Source organism: Leucoraja erinacea, chromosome 42, assembly GCF_028641065.1.
Source record: "Leucoraja erinacea ecotype New England chromosome 42, Leri_hhj_1, whole genome shotgun sequence".
Taxonomy (NCBI): domain Eukaryota; kingdom Metazoa; phylum Chordata; class Chondrichthyes; order Rajiformes; family Rajidae; genus Leucoraja; species Leucoraja erinaceus.
Genome location: NC_073418.1, coordinates 1,730,639 through 1,748,218, shown reverse-complemented (window position 1 = coordinate 1,748,218; position 17,580 = coordinate 1,730,639). Strand labels below are relative to the sequence as shown.

The window sequence follows — 17,580 nt, the reverse complement described above, 5'->3', positions numbered from 1 at the left end:
CACAGATCTTGGTTAGAAAGAGGAATAACCACACCGGTGGAAATTTCAGGCATTATAAGAATTATTATTGGGCCTATATTCTTATCGACATTTCGACGGCCAATGGTTGCTTTTTTTGGACTTCATTAAAAATATTTGAGCCAAACACTTCACGGGATATTGCTACATCATTCACATTCCTAGATATCTACCCAGAAGGAAATATCAAACAGAATCATATGTTTATTGGCAAATGGTACGTCCTACTTTTGAAATAATGTGACTTTGAAATCGAAAATGAAAATGAAAATGCTGCTAATAGCAGGTCAGCGCGTATCTATCTAAGAGGGTCTTTCGCCACCGGACCTGCTTAGATTTCCTCACCAATTTACTCGAAACGTTTGGAATTTTTCTTTGTTATTTTTTCTAATGTTGATGGGCATACAAATCTCATGGTTTGAAACATTTTATACAGTGGAATTGTTGTTGCCATTGTACCCGATCTCTCGTGTGCATGTTTGAAAGCAGAATTATTTTTCTGTAAATGTTTTCGTTTATCTTACCCACTTTAAGCGATTGTGCTGAAAATAAATTAGAAATTATGATTCCATAAATAATCAAGGAAATAAAACATTGCATTCCAGTGCATCTATAACGTTTGTATTATCAGTGTGAACCATGGAAGCATGGAATAATCTCCACCCTACTATAGTTACCCAACCAGATGCAACTAAATGTAAGGTAGCTCTTTCTTCCCAATAACGCTTTCTGGCTTAAGTCCTCCCCCCCACCAGTTTAAATTCCATTTGGAATATTTTGTAGGACCAAGAAACCAAGAACCAAGAACCGAAAGAGCTGAAAACGAGGAATATGTATTATAAAACACCAATGCACCAATTTCAATTTTGTTAGTTTTTGAATTAGAAATTAATTAGTTTTTGAATTAGAATTAGAAAAAAAAAAAAAAAATTGGATAGGCATATGGATGAGAGGGGAATGGAGGGTTATGGTACGAGTGCAGGCAGGTGGGACTAAGGGGAAAAAAATGTGTTCGGCATGGACTTGTAGGGCCGAGATGGCCTGTTTCCGTGCTGTAATTGTTATATGGTTATATGGTTAAATGAGATTTGTTGCGATGATGAAATGCAAAAAAAGCTAAGGGTGAATATGGAATAATGACGCCAATCTATCTGCAAATAGAGCTGACCAGAACCTGTATGTGTTCACTTGCAATCCCCAAAGGTGACTGCGGCATAAAGAATGTAGGACATTTGAATCTTATTCTCGATGTTTATAGATGCCGCCGAAGAGCATATGACATTCTTACAACCTGTATTCTTATAACCGACGTTACGCATTACTCACCATTGATTGAGCACTGTTCGTGCTGATCTAAAGAATTAAAATATTCAGTAATAACAATTATAAAGCAGAATTGGAAAATGTTTTGAAAATGTTTGATTTAAATGTAATACATAGATCAAGATTCTTCAATCCGGGTTTAACAATCCAAATTTGCACATAATATACCTTCTTCTTTTTTGCCCAATTTCATTTCTATTGAAAAACGATTAACGACATATATGAGTTATATCATACTCATATTTGCACTATCAGCATTTAATTTCAAACAAAGGTGACGTGGCATTATGAGGATGTGAAAAAACTGTAATGTCAAACAACTGAAGAGACGTCCTGCCACCGGAATGCGGTGGCTCCAATAATATTTCAAGATTATGATCTCACAACAAGTAGTTATGTATTTCTTGCTTAATCACCTGTATCTTGCAGAGTTGATCGCAGAGTTTCCAACTCTAGAATATATGGGAAGAGAAACGGCATGAAGTGCCAAATTTGCGCTTGTTCCTTTCGGTAATATTAAATCCACTTCATATCTATCATTCAATGTTTCTGAAGATAGCTTTCTGGATTGCTAAGCTGCCAAATAGAACACAACTTCATGAAACACGCCCTTTGAAATACTTTTGTCATTTTGTCCTGTGATATTAGGACTTTTAATAAACGAGCTTGCGGCGTCGGGGACCCTGGTTCGATCCTGGCTGCGGGTGTGGCGCGGGTCTGTGTGCGCGCTCACCCCTGTCTCCCACTCGCATCTGCCCCCCCCCCCCCCCCCCCCCCCCCTCTCGCTGTTACACCCGCTCTCCGCTGTTACACACCCGCTATCCCCTTTGGGGGATGAGAAGTTGACCATTTATGGCAGTCTCTCTGGAATCGAGAATGTTATTGCTCATTCGTATTCATTAATGAGGCTGAATAATTCAATTGCCTTGACAGTGAAACTCGACTCAGAAACTATAATGCTTCGGCAGCTTCGACCGCCCCGGGCCGCGGAGCTTGAACCGGCCGGTTTGCGGAGCACGGATTCAGCCGCGGGACTTACTTACCATCACCCGGCGGGGTCACAACATCGGAGGCTTGGATTGCCTCAGCGCAGAGGGAGAGCAAGGAGGGAAAATACAATGACTTTGGGACTTTAAACTGTGTTGAGTGTTTTGTTATTTATTCTATGTTATGACTGCAGGCTAAACCATTTAGTTGCACTGAAAAGTGTAATGACAATACATTGAATCAAATCAAATCAAATCAAATCAAATCATCGTTGTGTTTCAGTCTGGAATATATGATTTTCTTTATAATGTGATCACACGACACAGATTAAATATATTTTTACGCATAAATTATGAAGACAAATAATAATGTATGCACAGTTTCTTCAGCCAGCGCTTCGTTTCCTTTTTCTTTATGGCGAATGGCCTTTGACAAATCCCATGATTCCTTGTGTTTTTCGGAATACCGATCTCGCTTATTATGTTCAACGCTATCCTGTATTCCCAATTCATGTATTTATTAAATCGGCAAATAACCACAATCCCCTGAAATAAGTATCATTTTTATTCATGCCATGTTTCTTCATAAGTAAAAGCGGTCACGTCGTTCCGATGAAATTCGCATGATGCTTTAGGAAGAATACAATCACGGGGTGATATTCAGATTAAGTTAAATGGTCTTTATCGAAGATTATACGATTCTGCGCAATCGATCTCTCCCGGATCCACCAGTTTAAACATGTATTTATTATATGCAGTTTACAGACTAATGTAAACCGTCCCTCATAAGTGAATTTGCATAAGGCTAAGTCGACAAGGATATTTCGGGAAAGACACATTTTTCGAGTTTGCTACACAAGAGTATCTTACCTTTGTCTTTTTTGTCTAACATTTCCTCTGCAGAAATAAATAATAACATAATCCAGCAATTCTTCACGAATCTAGTGAAATATGTATGTTTATTTAGCTGGAGGGTTGGGTGAACCGTCTCTCAGATGTTCTTCTGGTTGATCATTTCTTCCGCTGAACATATGGTAATGTTATGAAGCAGGGAATATCGCACCATTTATTGTAAAACATATTTTCCATAAACGCGAAATATAATAGTGGTGAAGTATTAACCCGAGGATAACATAACACGTTTACCGTCATAATCAACTTTCGGCCAGAATTAAGTCCTTTACATGTCCATGGCAGAAACAAAGACCATTCTGTTACAGATGTTTGCATAGTAATTTATGATACTGTAGAGAAAATTAAAGTACTTGCATAAAGACTCACGCAGACCATTTTGTCCACCCCATAACATCCCATACACACTTTCGCATATGGAATCTATTTTCACGTTAAATAGATGAATCAAAAAGAGTTTGACTTTTATACTAACTGTTGCTTTGACGAAGCTGGTCAATTTCTGTTTTGAAAAAAATGGAGAACATGTTATCAATGCTTCAATAAAATTTTTAGTATGAATTTACATGCAATTGATATATGTATAAAATATGCAGATGGGAAACCGAGCTAAATTAACTTATGAAACAATGATTACGAGTGTAAAGATAATTCATAGTTTCATTCCGGAAGTGTAATTTATTTTTACCGTCTCTGAGATCAGTCGTTCTTTCATCTGCGCGGCAAAAATAAGGTCACAAGCAAATGATAATGACAGATTGAAACCTGAAATACAGCTGATTGTGAAATTAAATATCACTCTGCAACTGTTACCAATGTCGGGATGTTCGAGGTACGATATACTTATAGAGGTAAAAATATTATTATTTTTTAGTGCCTAATACTAAATGGCACAAAATCAATTTGTGGTGTGAATGGAAATCTTGAACTCGTGTATCAATTGTCCTTCCATCGAATAAAGGATGTAACCCAAGATAATGTACCATTAAATGGAAATAGGAACTAGTACGTGGAGTTGGCATCAGCATGCAAGGCCGAAGGGGCTATGTATGAGCAGAATCGATCTGCGACTGGGCAGTGGAACGTCTGAAATCAAGATCTGAGAAGGCACCTTTCATCTTTCAGAGATCACATTAAATTCAAGATAATTTTTCCCATCTGATGAGCATTAATCTATTTAAAAATTAATATTTCCGAGTAGAGAATTCAAGTTGTTCGGAATGCTCATTTGGTCTGGATTAAAAACCTAGAAGCCATTTTCAAATTGTGAACGTAATCTTCATACCCGATGGGAAATAATTAATCCACATCCCCGCATTAGCTTACTGACAGATCGAAAGAGCGGCGAAGGTGATACAACGACAGCCTCACTCCGTTGCGACCAGGGTTCAATCTTGATTTCGGGTGCTCTGTGTGTGCGGCTGACTGGGGCGCACTACAATATACCGCCTTCCAATGTGTATTTCCTCGCTGCCGAACGACGGTAATATGTACATTAATTGGCAGGTGCAAAGTAGTTTTAATGTTTAGATGCGTTGTATAAACTGTGAGGGGTCAATGGCGTGAATATGGCAAGAACATTTGCAATTCGTGATAGATTTAAAATTGGTGCTTGATGATCTAAAGTATTCAGACCGTTCATACCTTCAGATGATTAGATTGAGCGTACAGTTAACACATTCAATGAACCAGATGATAAATGGGCCATCTATCCCCATGTTCAATGTTAGAAGAAAACACACATTTTTTCTGATCTCCAATGTCCTGCCAACTTGCACATTGCAATAAAGGGATTTCGAATCCATACTGAACTGACATGCATTACCTTTCATAAAGTCAAGTCAAGGCAAGTCAAGTTTATTCATCACGTACACATACGAGATGTGCAGTGAAATGAAAAGTGGCGATGCTCGCGGACTGTACAAAAAGACAAACAAACAAACAAACAAACAACAAACAGAATGGAACAGAATCACATATTCTTTTACATATTAAATATTGTGGGCGGAAGGAAAAAAGGGAAAGAACGGCAATTTAAAACAAAAGCAGTAGAGTGGTTCAGTAAAGTTAGTCCCTGGTGAGATAAGAGTTTACAGTCCTAATGGGCTCTGGGAAGAATCTCCTTCTCAACCTCTCCGTTCTCACAGCATGGCATCAGTGGTTCTGATGAAAACTATATTCTTGCCGCGCTTTGCAATTTTCCAAAGGTGAGTGCATGTATTCAGGAGTGGTAATAGCATACGTTAAATCGTATATCTAGTTGCGAGTAACGGCATTCGTTCCTTCTTTCTAGTGGGTACAAACATAATAAGCACATACTGTACATTCATAGTCTTCATCCAGTTCGTTCAAATCATCACACAATTACTCACCAGGAGATTTACATTTTGCGTCCAGTTCTAAAACGATATTAATTACGAACGCACTGTTACATTGCAGCTACAGTGATATCACAGTTTAACAGTCGCAACGATTAATTGCCCCAGAGACATAAAGGTATTGTAGGTATCATTAAAAACAATGAATGAATTCAGACATTTTGAAGAAGAGGTGCAAATTATACAACGATTATTTTATATATTTCGAGTACTCACCTGCTTCTTTCTGGCGCAATTTAGTTTCTTGGAAGGAACAATGCCGATTAGTTAAATTGCTGAAATTATCGATTACGTTATATTGATAGATTACCAGATTATTGCATCATATGTTTGCATTGAAAAACTCATTTTGTCTTCTTACTCTTCTGTAGGTTTTTACTCGTTCACTCTTGGACTGCACTATCTGGTAGTCTAGGGGTTTACACATCACTATTTCTTTCACCTTCTCTCTTTCTCGCTCTTTCTCTCTTGTTCTACTTCTATCTTGTTAAATTTAAAATGGAAGATGTACATTAATTGTATTTTGTCATATGCCGCGGTTGGTACATTGCTTCTAATAAAAATACAAAAAAACACATTTGGCAAGCGATGCATAACGAAGTATATGATTCTGTAATGTGAATAAGATTAGCACATTATTAATCATGACTCGGTATTAGGAAATTTAATCAAATAGAATATTGAAAGTGCCATAAGTAAACGTGTTGGTACAAATTAAACAGACAATTGTGTGGCTGAAATGCACTCATTTCATATTTGGTGATTGCGTGCAGAATCATTGGTGACATCTTCCCCGTCGGTCTACCTGGAACACGCCTGAGTCTTGCAGGTAGAATGCTGAAGTAAGTTGAAGATGGCATGCGCCTTTGTTAAGTGCAGTGGCTGGGCAGAAATATCCTGCGGTGAGGGAATAAATAAATTCCGAGAAGGCAGGGAAGCACGGATTCATTAATTGACAAAATGTTATTTTATTCTTTTGAATGGCAGATCCTAGTTTGATAATAAAGTGGTTTTTGGTCTCTTTAATATACTAAACCGTAATGATTTAATTACTCAAGATCAAGTCACAATTTAAAGTGAATACCTAGACTTAATCCAGTGTCAATTTCGTTTTTACATCTTATCGTAGTATAAATCAATGTTGTAGTGTTTATTTTTTAGCTTTCTAATGAAAAGTTCGCCTCACCCACGCTCTGCAGTGCCATATTCAGCGATTCAATTTCTGCAAAACATTACAAAAACGAATGATCTTCAACAGTTCTGTTTTATGATTCATATAAAATGAGTGTTCATCATTTTCTGCCTCCCTGTTGCTTCTTTAAACGTTTGTTCCTACGTGGAACTTAAATAAAGCTGTAAATGAGGAACAAGTACATTTCATAAATTCAGAACTTCACATTTTCAGCATTTAGCTGGTGCGTTCAGCTGTTTGGAAGTTAAGTCAACAATGGATGATGGTACAGGAAGTCTCAAACTGTTGGAATGGGAAATTAAGAATAATGCGTTGCGAATGATAGGAATTAGCCAAGGGTTCATATCAAGCTGAATCGTCAATGATTTCCAAACTGGAAATTTAAACTGGGGTATTGTTTATCAATCTTTCTTATACAAAATACATATTACACACGTCAGCAAACTGTTGGAGAAAAACATCAAAATAGCAACAAACAATTTCAGCTACCGCAAGAGATGCAACACTTGTCCCTTTACCTCCCCCTCGCCTCCGTTCAAGGACCCAAGCAATCGTTCCAGGTGCGACAGAGGTTTACCTGCATCTCTTCCAACCTCATCTATTGCGTCCGCTGCTCTAGATGTCAGCAGATCTATATCGGTGAGACCAAGCGGAGGTTGGGCGATCGTTTCGCCGAACACCTCCGCTCGGTCCGCAATAACCAAGCTGACCTCCCGGTGGCTCAGCACTTCAACTCCCCCTCCCACTCCGCCTCCGACCTCTCTGTCCTGGGTCTCCTCCATGGCCACAGCGAGCAGCACCGGAAATTGGAGGAACAGCACCTCATATTCCGTTTGGGGAGTCTGCACCCCGGGGGCATGAACATCGAATTCTCCCAATTTTGTTAGTCCTTGCTGTCTCCTCCCCCCCTTCCTCAGCCCCCCTGCTGTCTCCTCCCATCCCCCAGCCTTCTGGCTACTCCTCCTTTTCCCTTTCTTGTCCCCACCCACCCCCGCCCCCGATCAGTCTGAAGAAGGGTTTCGGCCCGAAACGTTGCCTATTTCCTTCGCTCCATAGATGCTGCTGCACCCGCTGAGTTTCTCCAGCTTTTTTTGTGTAACCAACAATTTCAGCTAACCTCCTTCGTGTTATCGTTTATTATTTAAGAACCTTCTCCATGTTTCCGATACATCGTTTAACGTCGTACGCTGACAGCACTCCCCAGACTGTGAAAAGTAAACCCTTGAGGAGGGCGGCTGCAACTTCCTTTGAGAGAAATAAAGAATGGTGGGCGGAGTTGATGTTTCAGAACTTTCCTTTGACATCCAGAAATATCTATTTGCTTCATACGTTCACAAAGAGAAATAACAAAATAATTGTCTGAGGCAAATAATAAACGAAAGTGATATAAATACGTATGTATGTGTCAACGATAGGCAAAACGTTTACGTCTCCGGTCACTGGCCGATTCAGATTCTGCTGAAAATTGGGCTGATTCACTCTCTCTATTCTATACCCCCCCCACAACTACGATTGCAGTTTCCTGCTTATAAAACAGTTCTTCAACCTTCGGTAGCAGATCTCTTTGGTGGCCCCATGGAATATATGTGACTGCTACAGATGAACAAACACACTGAGAACAGGTTTACCTCTCATCTTGGTTTCAACATTGTCCTCTGCAATTGCAGCATGCAAAAGATCAATGGATTATTAAAAGATAAGTAGACAATACCTAGTTTCAATTCTCCACGTAGATGTAAATATTTTTAACGGCTATGGGAAACAAATCTTATCATTGAACATATAGTGGTGAAATATTTTGTCAGTAATTTACAAACCAGGAAATGTACATTGGTTGGAAAAAAATCTTCCAATGCCATTGTTCTAATTTCGGATACCGAATATTACCATGGATGCAGCAGGATGCTTATGGGTGATTCATTTGTTGAATGAAATGTTTCCATATTATAATGTCATTATTGCACCGGTCCTAGCAAATTAAGCGAGATAATCAAACATTGAAGCATTTTGCATTCAAGCGACGAAAACATATTTAATGTTGAGTAGTAATGTTTGGATTAAGCATGTAAGATAGTTTGATGGATTGGGATTTATTGCAATCGTGTGTTCAAAAAGGGGATGCGCTATATTACATACCAAAACGTCGACTAATTCTTTGCAGTTCTGAAAAGAGAATAATCGATTACACTGTTAGTGCTGTGATGTATTGCTGATTGTATTTTGATGATTATGTTTCCCCAAAACATGTGCCAGTCAGTTTTTTGCCTTTCTTCACATTCTACCTTATGTTCACGATTTCATCTGCCAATTCGGTCGTGGAACACGAAAATCGTGACCGAATGAGGTTGGAACCTTCGCAGCAAGGAGCTGAAAGGTAAGGAGCAAACTGGAAGGAAACGTATGTTCATCACTTTTGCTAATCTGTGTTCAGGGCTGACAGTTGTGCAGTTTTAAGAAACATTTTAGCTGCAGATTGAACCTGCAGATTGGAACCATATGCCCCCGTCCCACTTAGGAATCCTCTGGAGGCGTTGCGCCCCACACAATGTTTCCGTGCGGTTCCCGGAGGTTGCAGGTGGTGGAAGTCATTTGGAAAAATGGGCTGAAAGATGTCAGATGGAGTTTAATGCTGATAAATGTGAGGTGCTACACCTTGGCAGGACAAATCAAAATAGGACGTACATGGTAAATGGTAAGGATTTGAAGAATACAGTTGAACAGAGGGATCTGGGTATAACCGTGCATAGTTCCTTGAAGGTGGAATCTCATATAGATAGGGTGGTAAAGAAAGCTTTTGGTATGCTAGCCTTTATAAATCAGAGCATTGAGTATAGAAGCTGGGATGTAATGTTAAAATTGTACAAGGCATTGGTGAGACCAAATCTGGAGTATGATGTACAATTTTGGTCGCCCAGTTATAGGAAGGATGTCAACAAAATAGAGAGAGTACAGAGGAGATTTACTAGAATGTTGCCTGGGTTTCAACAACTAAGTTACAGAGAAAGGTTGAATAAGTTAGGTCTTTATTCTCTGGAGCGCAGAAGGTTATGGGGGGACTTGATAGAGGTCTTTAAAATGATGAGAGGGATAGACAGAGTTCATGTGGACAAGCTTTTCCCTTTGAGAATAGGGAAGATTCAAACAAGAGGACATGACTTCAGAATTAAGGAACAGAGGTTTAGGGGTAATATGAGGGGGAACTTCTTTACTCAGAGAGTGGTAGCGGTGTGGAATGAGCTTCCAATGGACTTGGTGTCGGAAGGTTCGTTGGTATCATTTAAAAATAAATTGGATAGGCACATGAATGAGAAGGGAATGGAGGGTTATGGTATGAGTGCAAGCAGGTGGGACTAAGGGAAAAAAGTTCTTCGGCACGGACTTGTAGGGCCGAGATGGCCTGTTTCCGTGCTGTAATTGTTATATGGTTATATGGTTATAAGCAGGTAGGGAGACTGACAAAAACATCCGGGAACCGCACGGAAACATTGGGTGGGGCACAAAGTCTCCAGAGGTTTTCGTTGAGGTTTCCTAAATGGGACAGGGCATAACACGTTGAAATGAACTTGCCAATGCTGCTGCGTGACGATGTGTAATTGCAGTATACTTCGGAACGTAGATTTCCATATCCATATGAACAACGACAACACTGTTGCAAATGTCTAATTCGTGTTATGATCCACGATTAAATCGAATTAGCTCTGGTTGAAGCACAGCCTATTTTAACATAGCAACAGTGAAAATATAAATTTGCTCTTTGCACCACATTTGCAAGTTGCAAACCTTCGAGATTCGAAAGTAAAACCTTGACTCTATTTAATTATGCATTTTTTTATAATTTAGATTTCCATCATAGGATTTCCATCCTAATGTGTACGTGTCCCTCGTCTTCGTAATAATTTAGCTCCACAAAACCATTGTGAACTTAAATAAGTTGCCTATCAACATCTACGAACATTTCTGTCACCCCCTCTCTCTAATCTTCATGCTAAACAAAACCACACTTTTGATCACCCCAAATTAAGTTTTGCAGTGTCTTCATTTTAACGCTTTCCTCACATGTAAAACCTATTGCATCGTGTATGTATTGTTCTCCGCAAATACCTTTCTCCTTCAAGATACTGGTCTTCACCTTCAACTCAGAAACACTTCTCCTGATGTTGTGCATACCGAACTATTCTTCCAGCTACCCCGGTAGTGTCTAGTTTAATATAGCATGAACGGAGATCTGGGTGTCCTTGTACACCAGTCACTGAAGGTTGGCGTGCAGGTCTAGCGGGCAGTGAAGAAAGCTAATGGAATGTCGGCCTTCATAACAAGAGGATTTCAGTATAGGAGTAGAGAGGTTCTTCTGCAGTTGTATAGGGCTCTGGTGAGACCACATCTGGGGTATTGTGTACAGTTTGGGTCTCCTAATTTGAGGAAAGACATCCTTGTGATCGAGGCAGTGCAGCGTAGGTTCACGAGATTGATCCCTGCGATGGCGGGAATCAATCAATATGAGAGAAGATTGAAAAGACTAGGCTTGTATTCACTGGAGTTTAGAAGGATGAGGGGGGGTCTTATAGACATATATAAAATTATAAAAGGACTGGACAAGGTAGATGCAGGAAAAATGTTCCCAATGTTGGGCGATTCCAGAACCAGGTGCCACAGTCTTAGAATAAAGGGGAGGTCATTTAAGACTGAGGTGAGAAAAACGTTTTCTCCCCGAGAGTTGTGAATTTACGGAATTCCCTGCCACAGAGGGCAGTGGAGGCCAAATCACTGGATGGATTTAAGAGAGAGTTAGATAGAGCTCTAGGGACTCAAGGGATATGGGGAGAAGGCAGGCACGGGTTATTGATAGGGGACGATCAGCCATGATTACGATGAATGGCGGTGCAGGCTAGAAGTACCGAATGGCCTCCTCCTGCACCTAGTTTCTATGTGTCTATGTTTCTATGAACGTAATCATTTGTTCACGCTATATTCCAGCAGACAGAATAATATTCCAATTAAAAACAAAAAAATCACACGTAATTATATATTGCACAATCAATGTCATACGATACGGCATTCAAAGAATTATATGTTCATTTTGGATAAAGCAAAAAAAAAACGTTGAAGATATTGGTTTGAGGTATTATGTGTACGCATATTTAATTTTTTCACATACGTCATTGCTATATTATTCGCAAATATCTGTTTTGAACTGTTCTGACCTTTCATTTGCATAAGTGTTTCCACTAAAGAAAGAGAAACAAATGAGCAGTTAAAAATAACACATGGTAATTTTCAATTGCTGCAAATGGAGTAATGTGTAACCGAGAATCATGACTTTGCGTCATCTTTTTGTGTTGGTAATTTGGATCACCATTGCTTTTATGTGAAACCGTTCAACGCAGAATAGTCTCAGAGAAACTAGGTTATGTTTCAGTCTTGGCAGTAGAGTAGGAGCGTTTCGAAATGTAATGTCCGTTTTTTAAACGTCTGCTATTTCTCTGAATTGCTGTCAAGGGAAATATTAATAGGTACAAACAGGTCCCCCTTCTGCATGCTGAACACTGCGAAGTAGATATTTTATTTCAAACGTCGAATGCCCTAACTGCGACTTGCACCTCGTTTTTGCGTGATGTTCACACATGCTGCGGGTTCGAAGCTTCGCATCTGATATTCAATGCGACATTGCAAAGCTGTACTACTTCGTGGAAGCGTGGCTCCATTGTAACATCTGAGTAAAATGAAATCAACCCAACTGGTCCATTATGGTCGCAAATGTACTGCCGCAATGGAAGTTAAGGCCATACGACTACAATAATGCTTGTATGGTTGGTTGAATGACACCCTCTTACTGCACCAATTTGAAGACTCTTTCAGCAAGTCGACACACGACTATCTACAAAAACAAAATGTCCATTTTGCTCATGGATTGCAATACATGCGGAATGCACGATGGTCACATATTTGTGCTGAACGCATTGTCCACGATATTAATGAGATTGAATAGTAGAATTTCATCCACTCGCAGATACAATCGTGGCACTTACTGAATTTCGCCTGCAGTGATCCATCCGCTGAAAGAAGAATAAAAGAACAATCGGGCAAATGTTATTTAAAGTAAAACACTGAAATAAATTATAGCATTCAACTACGTCATATGCTGTTTTTACGAGCTACATACCAGGCATGTAATATATTTTAGATATTATTATCAGATAATAATACGGAATTATTTTTTTGCGGTTGCGTTGGGAACAATGAGCATGAAAAATCGAACAATTACTGTGGTAAAATAATAACATTGAATATTCCCGTGACGACACGGCACACGACTAGAGTAGTTTTTATTTTACAGCAATGGAGGCGACTCAGCTTCCAAAGTTGTAATATATACAATAATTAACACGCACTATCGCATCGTGACCGACGTCTTGAAGTTGTTTGAGGCAGACGCAAGATAGGAATATTGCCTAGCTGTAAAACAAACATTGCCAGGCACGCTCACTGTTCAGGCTGTGTGCATGAGATTGGTCTGTTGTGAAATTGTCTCACGAAAGTGAGTTTGAAAAAGTGATAATTTGAAATTGGTCATCGGATTTTCTTACCTGATACCTTTATCTTGTCTTTTAAATCTCTTAGTTCTAAAAATCAAAGTGATATATTCGTAACCTCCACTTTCCTTGACATCGTTCCGTAAATATTGCTATTGGCCTTCCACCTGCATTTTGAAACAAATGATTCTGGGCCTGCTGTCCAACAAGTTAGGATCTATTACTGACATCATATGTTTCATGATTTTGCTTTGGGGAAACATTTCTTGGTCACCAATCTATATTAAACATTCCACGTTACTTCCAATGCGCAATTAATGTATAGTTTGACGAATGCATGCATCAGGACAGACAATTTATGGTGTTGCTCGGGTGTTCCTCTGAGTGTCTGTAGTTTTATATCCGTAGCCAATGCCAAATGGTATGTTATTTGGAAGCACTCAATCAACACCCCCCCCCCCCGTCACCACACAAACGTGCGTTTAGGAGAATCCAGGGGTGAGGTGGAATTGTGAAATAAGGAAGAGTATTGTTGACGTTACATAATGCTGAAAATTGACGTGAACAGTTCTGTTTTCTTTCTTCCAAGCAATATATGTATATATTATTGTTATTGATCATTAAAAAATATTATTGATCATTATAAGATCTGGCTTTCTTGGGAATTTAAGTATCGTTACTGTTTAAAATGTTCAAACAAAAATGGACTACAATAGGTAAAGTTGCATAGAGTGTCAGCTAATGTTTAAAATATAATATTGCTGTTCGTGTTATGAAGGTTGAAATGTTTGAATGAAACAGATGACAACTCAATCCGAAATATGTCCATCCGTATAATCATATTTTCTTAATTGGAAATACATGATATTCGCATCTTGTAAATGGTTGATAGATCCCAGCCTTCAATTCAACTGTGTAACGTTTCAGTTCTCGAGTGTTTCTATCGCAGGTGCGACGTATTTCTCAGTTGCATTGAATGAAATAACTGGTTCACCTGTTTCTACTTCTTGGAGCTTCTTATCTGTTGCGAAAACAAACGTTTTAAAAATAAGGACGTGCGGCTGTGTAAATATTTGCAGGCCCCGAATTGGTTGAAAAATATATCGCTGTAATAATCATAACCTTTTTTTTAATCAACTGTGCTGCATATCTGCTTGTATAGATATTCCATCCTAACGAATACCGCGTCAGTATGTAGGCGACACGAAAACTATGTTGAATCGAGTTTTGAGGAGTTTGTGCAACACAAATAACAAACAATTTATTTGGCAATACAACCTATACAAGACATAATACCATATTTGGCTTTCATGCTGAATGATTATGGAGAGTATAATGTTTATACACGTTGGGGAATAAAGACAAAATGGAAACACATGGACTGGACTGTGAGAGCAGGATCACTGACAGTTGAGGAAGAATTGTTGATTTTATTAGTCATTGCAACGAATGTTGAAAAACTCAAAGTTACCGAGGTTAAGAAAAAGTAATTCAACAAAAGAAAACGTGGCACAAAATGCTGGAGTAACTCAGCGGGACAGGCAGCATATCTAGTGAGAATGAGTGGGTCACGTCAGTCTCAACAAAAAACGCCCACCATAAGAAAATATGGGCAGATTTGGGTATTATATGCCGCTGAGCAGCAAGTGTTCAAAAAGGATAGTGCCGAAAAAGGGTGAAGATATAGATGTATTGAATAAAATGATTATTAAGTTAGAAGTATTGATTTATTGAGGGAGGCAGAACGCGCTGGAGAGAGTTCACATGTATAAGCCGTTTGGGTTAGGCTAGGAAAGTCGACAGGTTATTGTGGGGGAAGTTCTGCAGATCGCAGTGGTACTGAGATGTAAGTCTGTCTGAAAATTAGCGAGAAGAAAACTACTGGATCGCTGCAATGGATATCAACATAAACCGGCATACATGGTGCGCACGTGGAAACGGTTGAGAACTTCCTGTCTCGTGGAGTTAATAAGACCAATGATCTATCATGGATTGCACACATTGAAGCGACAGCGAAGAAGACACACTGACGCCTCTCCATCCTTAGCAGATTGAAAAAGTGTGCATGTCTCGAAAGACATTTACAAAGATATTTACAAACCTCTCCAGATGCGCTATAGAAAGCATACTTTCGATTTGCATCACATCTTGGTTTGGGAATAGTCAAAGCCCGCAAACAAGTGCAGAGAGTTGTTGCTGTTATTCAGGCCTTTGCATAAGTCACGCGTCTCATAATTGACTCATTGTACACGTCACTTTACCTCGGAAAAGCAGCCAACATAATCAACATAATGAAAGATGTGTTCCCCTATTAAAATGTTCCCTCTTGTCCCATCAGGCGGAAATGACGGAAGCTTGAAAGCGCGCACCACCAGGCTGAGGATCAACGTCTTCCCCTCTGTCATCGAGCCTCTGAACGGTCTATACATACGCTTGGGTTACCCCCCCCCCCCCCCCCCCCCCCCCCCCCCCCCCCCAGTACACCTCCCCTCTATTGGGAATATTGACATTATCCAGGGAACTGATGCGATACTGTGCTGAGAATCACTTTCTCCCCCTTTGCTCTATCGTTCTCCCCCTTTGCTCTATCGATTGGCGATACATCGATTGATTGAACTTTTGGGTAGTATTATCTGGTCTGATTGAATAGCATACAAAACGCAGCTTTCCAATGCAGCTCGGTACATTGGACAATAATAGGAATGTTACATCTTTTATGTTTAGGTTAACTAAACATAAAAATTAAGCCTCACCCTAACTCTAATCCTAAACCTACACTTATTCGCATCAAGTATATTTAGAGCGATTATGCCCTCAAACTTGTGTTTACATTATTTTGTTAATCCACTTTCATGTCTCGGGAGCTCCTATCTATTTGTTCTTTTCTGCAGCAGTGTGGCAATAACCGAATGTCCCACTCAACTACGAAAATGTTTTTGGAATCATGTCTTACCACATTCGTCCGTTGATGTTGCTGGATTAAAATAAAAAATGTAAACGGTTGCATGTTCGTTCAGAACGGCATTTATGTAGAACTTTGAGAAATGTACCTATTTTGTTACCAGAAATGTACCTATTTTGGGTGCCATCCCAGGAATGTTTATATCAACTAGTTGCGTGTCGAGACTTTTCCCCTTCTCCTTTGAAAGCCGCGGAGAGATATTTAAATTAAACCATGGAAGTGCCGACTCCTTGATGAATATCTCAGCTAAATGCGTTTCTAACAGTGCACTTTTTAGGTATATAAATAACATGACGTTTTTTTTCCTCCAGAGATGTAGCTTTAAATTACCAAATATATGAGTGTTTTGCAGTACACATACATGTGCTCTTTGTGTTAAACCTAGGGAACTTTCGGGATATTTTAAGGTATTTGATAAAGTGGCCAAATACGAAATGCGCGAAATAAAACACCAGTCGTGACGGCTCAGAAATTGTTAATGCAAGCACGTCGAGCATATGGTTACAGAAGTGTTAGTTCATATATTATAGTTTTATTTCTACGTAGAGAAAAGGACTATGACTGATCTATGACTGAACTAAGGATTATGATATCGGCACATCTTTGAGATGAATTTCTTCCTCTTATATAACTTTATAATTTACTGATTGATGTTCAGTTTCTTTACTACAAACAAAATCATCTCGGTGCCTTCATGTCCGAATGAAGAACAGCATAGTCTAACGTACTCAACGTAAATGATGTCGAATTATGTCTTTATGATGTCAAATAAGCAATTAACTTACTTGGGCAACCTTTCTGTTTCTTTAACTCTGTAATCAAATATATTAAATGTTTTATTATTCGAAACATTAATATTTCATAGGCACACAAGAAAGCTGGAGAAACTCAGCGGGTGCAGCAGCATCTATGGAGCGAAGGAAATAGGCAACGTTTCGGGCCGAAACCCTTCTTCAGACTTAATAAAGCGTGTCGGCCCGAAACGTTGCCTATTTCCTTCGCTCCATAGATGCTGCGGCACCCGCTGAGTTTCTCCAGCTTGCTTGTGTACCTTCGATTTTCCAGCATCTGCAGTTCCTTCTTAAACATTAATATTTGCTAACCTGGGAAATAAATTTACAGTACATGCGTAAGTTGATTTAAATTGACGGGTTAAATGCGTTAACTTTATAATTTTGGACGGGTTTACGACGGGTTTAAAAAAAAGCAATACCTTGAAATGTAATTCACAAAGTCTACAGAGTGATTTAGGCCATTTGGAAAAATGGGCTGAAAGATG

At 39.3% G+C, this 17,580-nt stretch overlaps 1 protein-coding gene across 1 annotated transcript; it reads right to left on the bottom strand.

The window, feature by feature from the left end:
- Positions 1-1,336: 1,336 nt before the first annotated feature.
- Positions 1,337-17,109, bottom strand: LOC129714821 (structural maintenance of chromosomes protein 3-like). The gene is made up of 17 exons (XM_055664663.1): positions 17,087-17,109; positions 16,293-16,313; positions 14,334-14,360; positions 13,394-13,429; positions 12,836-12,862; positions 12,011-12,034; positions 8,946-8,972; positions 8,438-8,464; positions 6,804-6,839; positions 5,834-5,860; positions 5,612-5,638; positions 3,928-3,954; positions 3,715-3,741; positions 3,198-3,224; positions 1,758-1,793; positions 1,510-1,536; positions 1,337-1,371 (listed from the first exon to the last, which is right to left on the bottom strand). Coding segments are annotated over exons 5-17 (348 nt in total). The 5' UTR covers positions 12,837-12,862; positions 13,394-13,429; positions 14,334-14,360; positions 16,293-16,313; positions 17,087-17,109.
- Positions 17,110-17,580: the final 471 nt, after the last annotated feature.

Bases quoted from the DNA above. Each gene is read 5' to 3' on its own strand.
- LOC129714821 (XM_055664663.1), bottom strand. The intron at 5,861-6,803 runs GTGAGGCGAACT...GTTCCTTCCAAG, and splicing joins TATGGCACTGCAGAGCGTGG to AAACTAAATTGCGCCAGAAA. The intron at 1,372-1,509 runs GTATATTATGTG...TTAATTCTTTAG, and splicing joins ATTGGGCAAAAAAGAAGAAG to ATCAGCACGAACAGTGCTCA.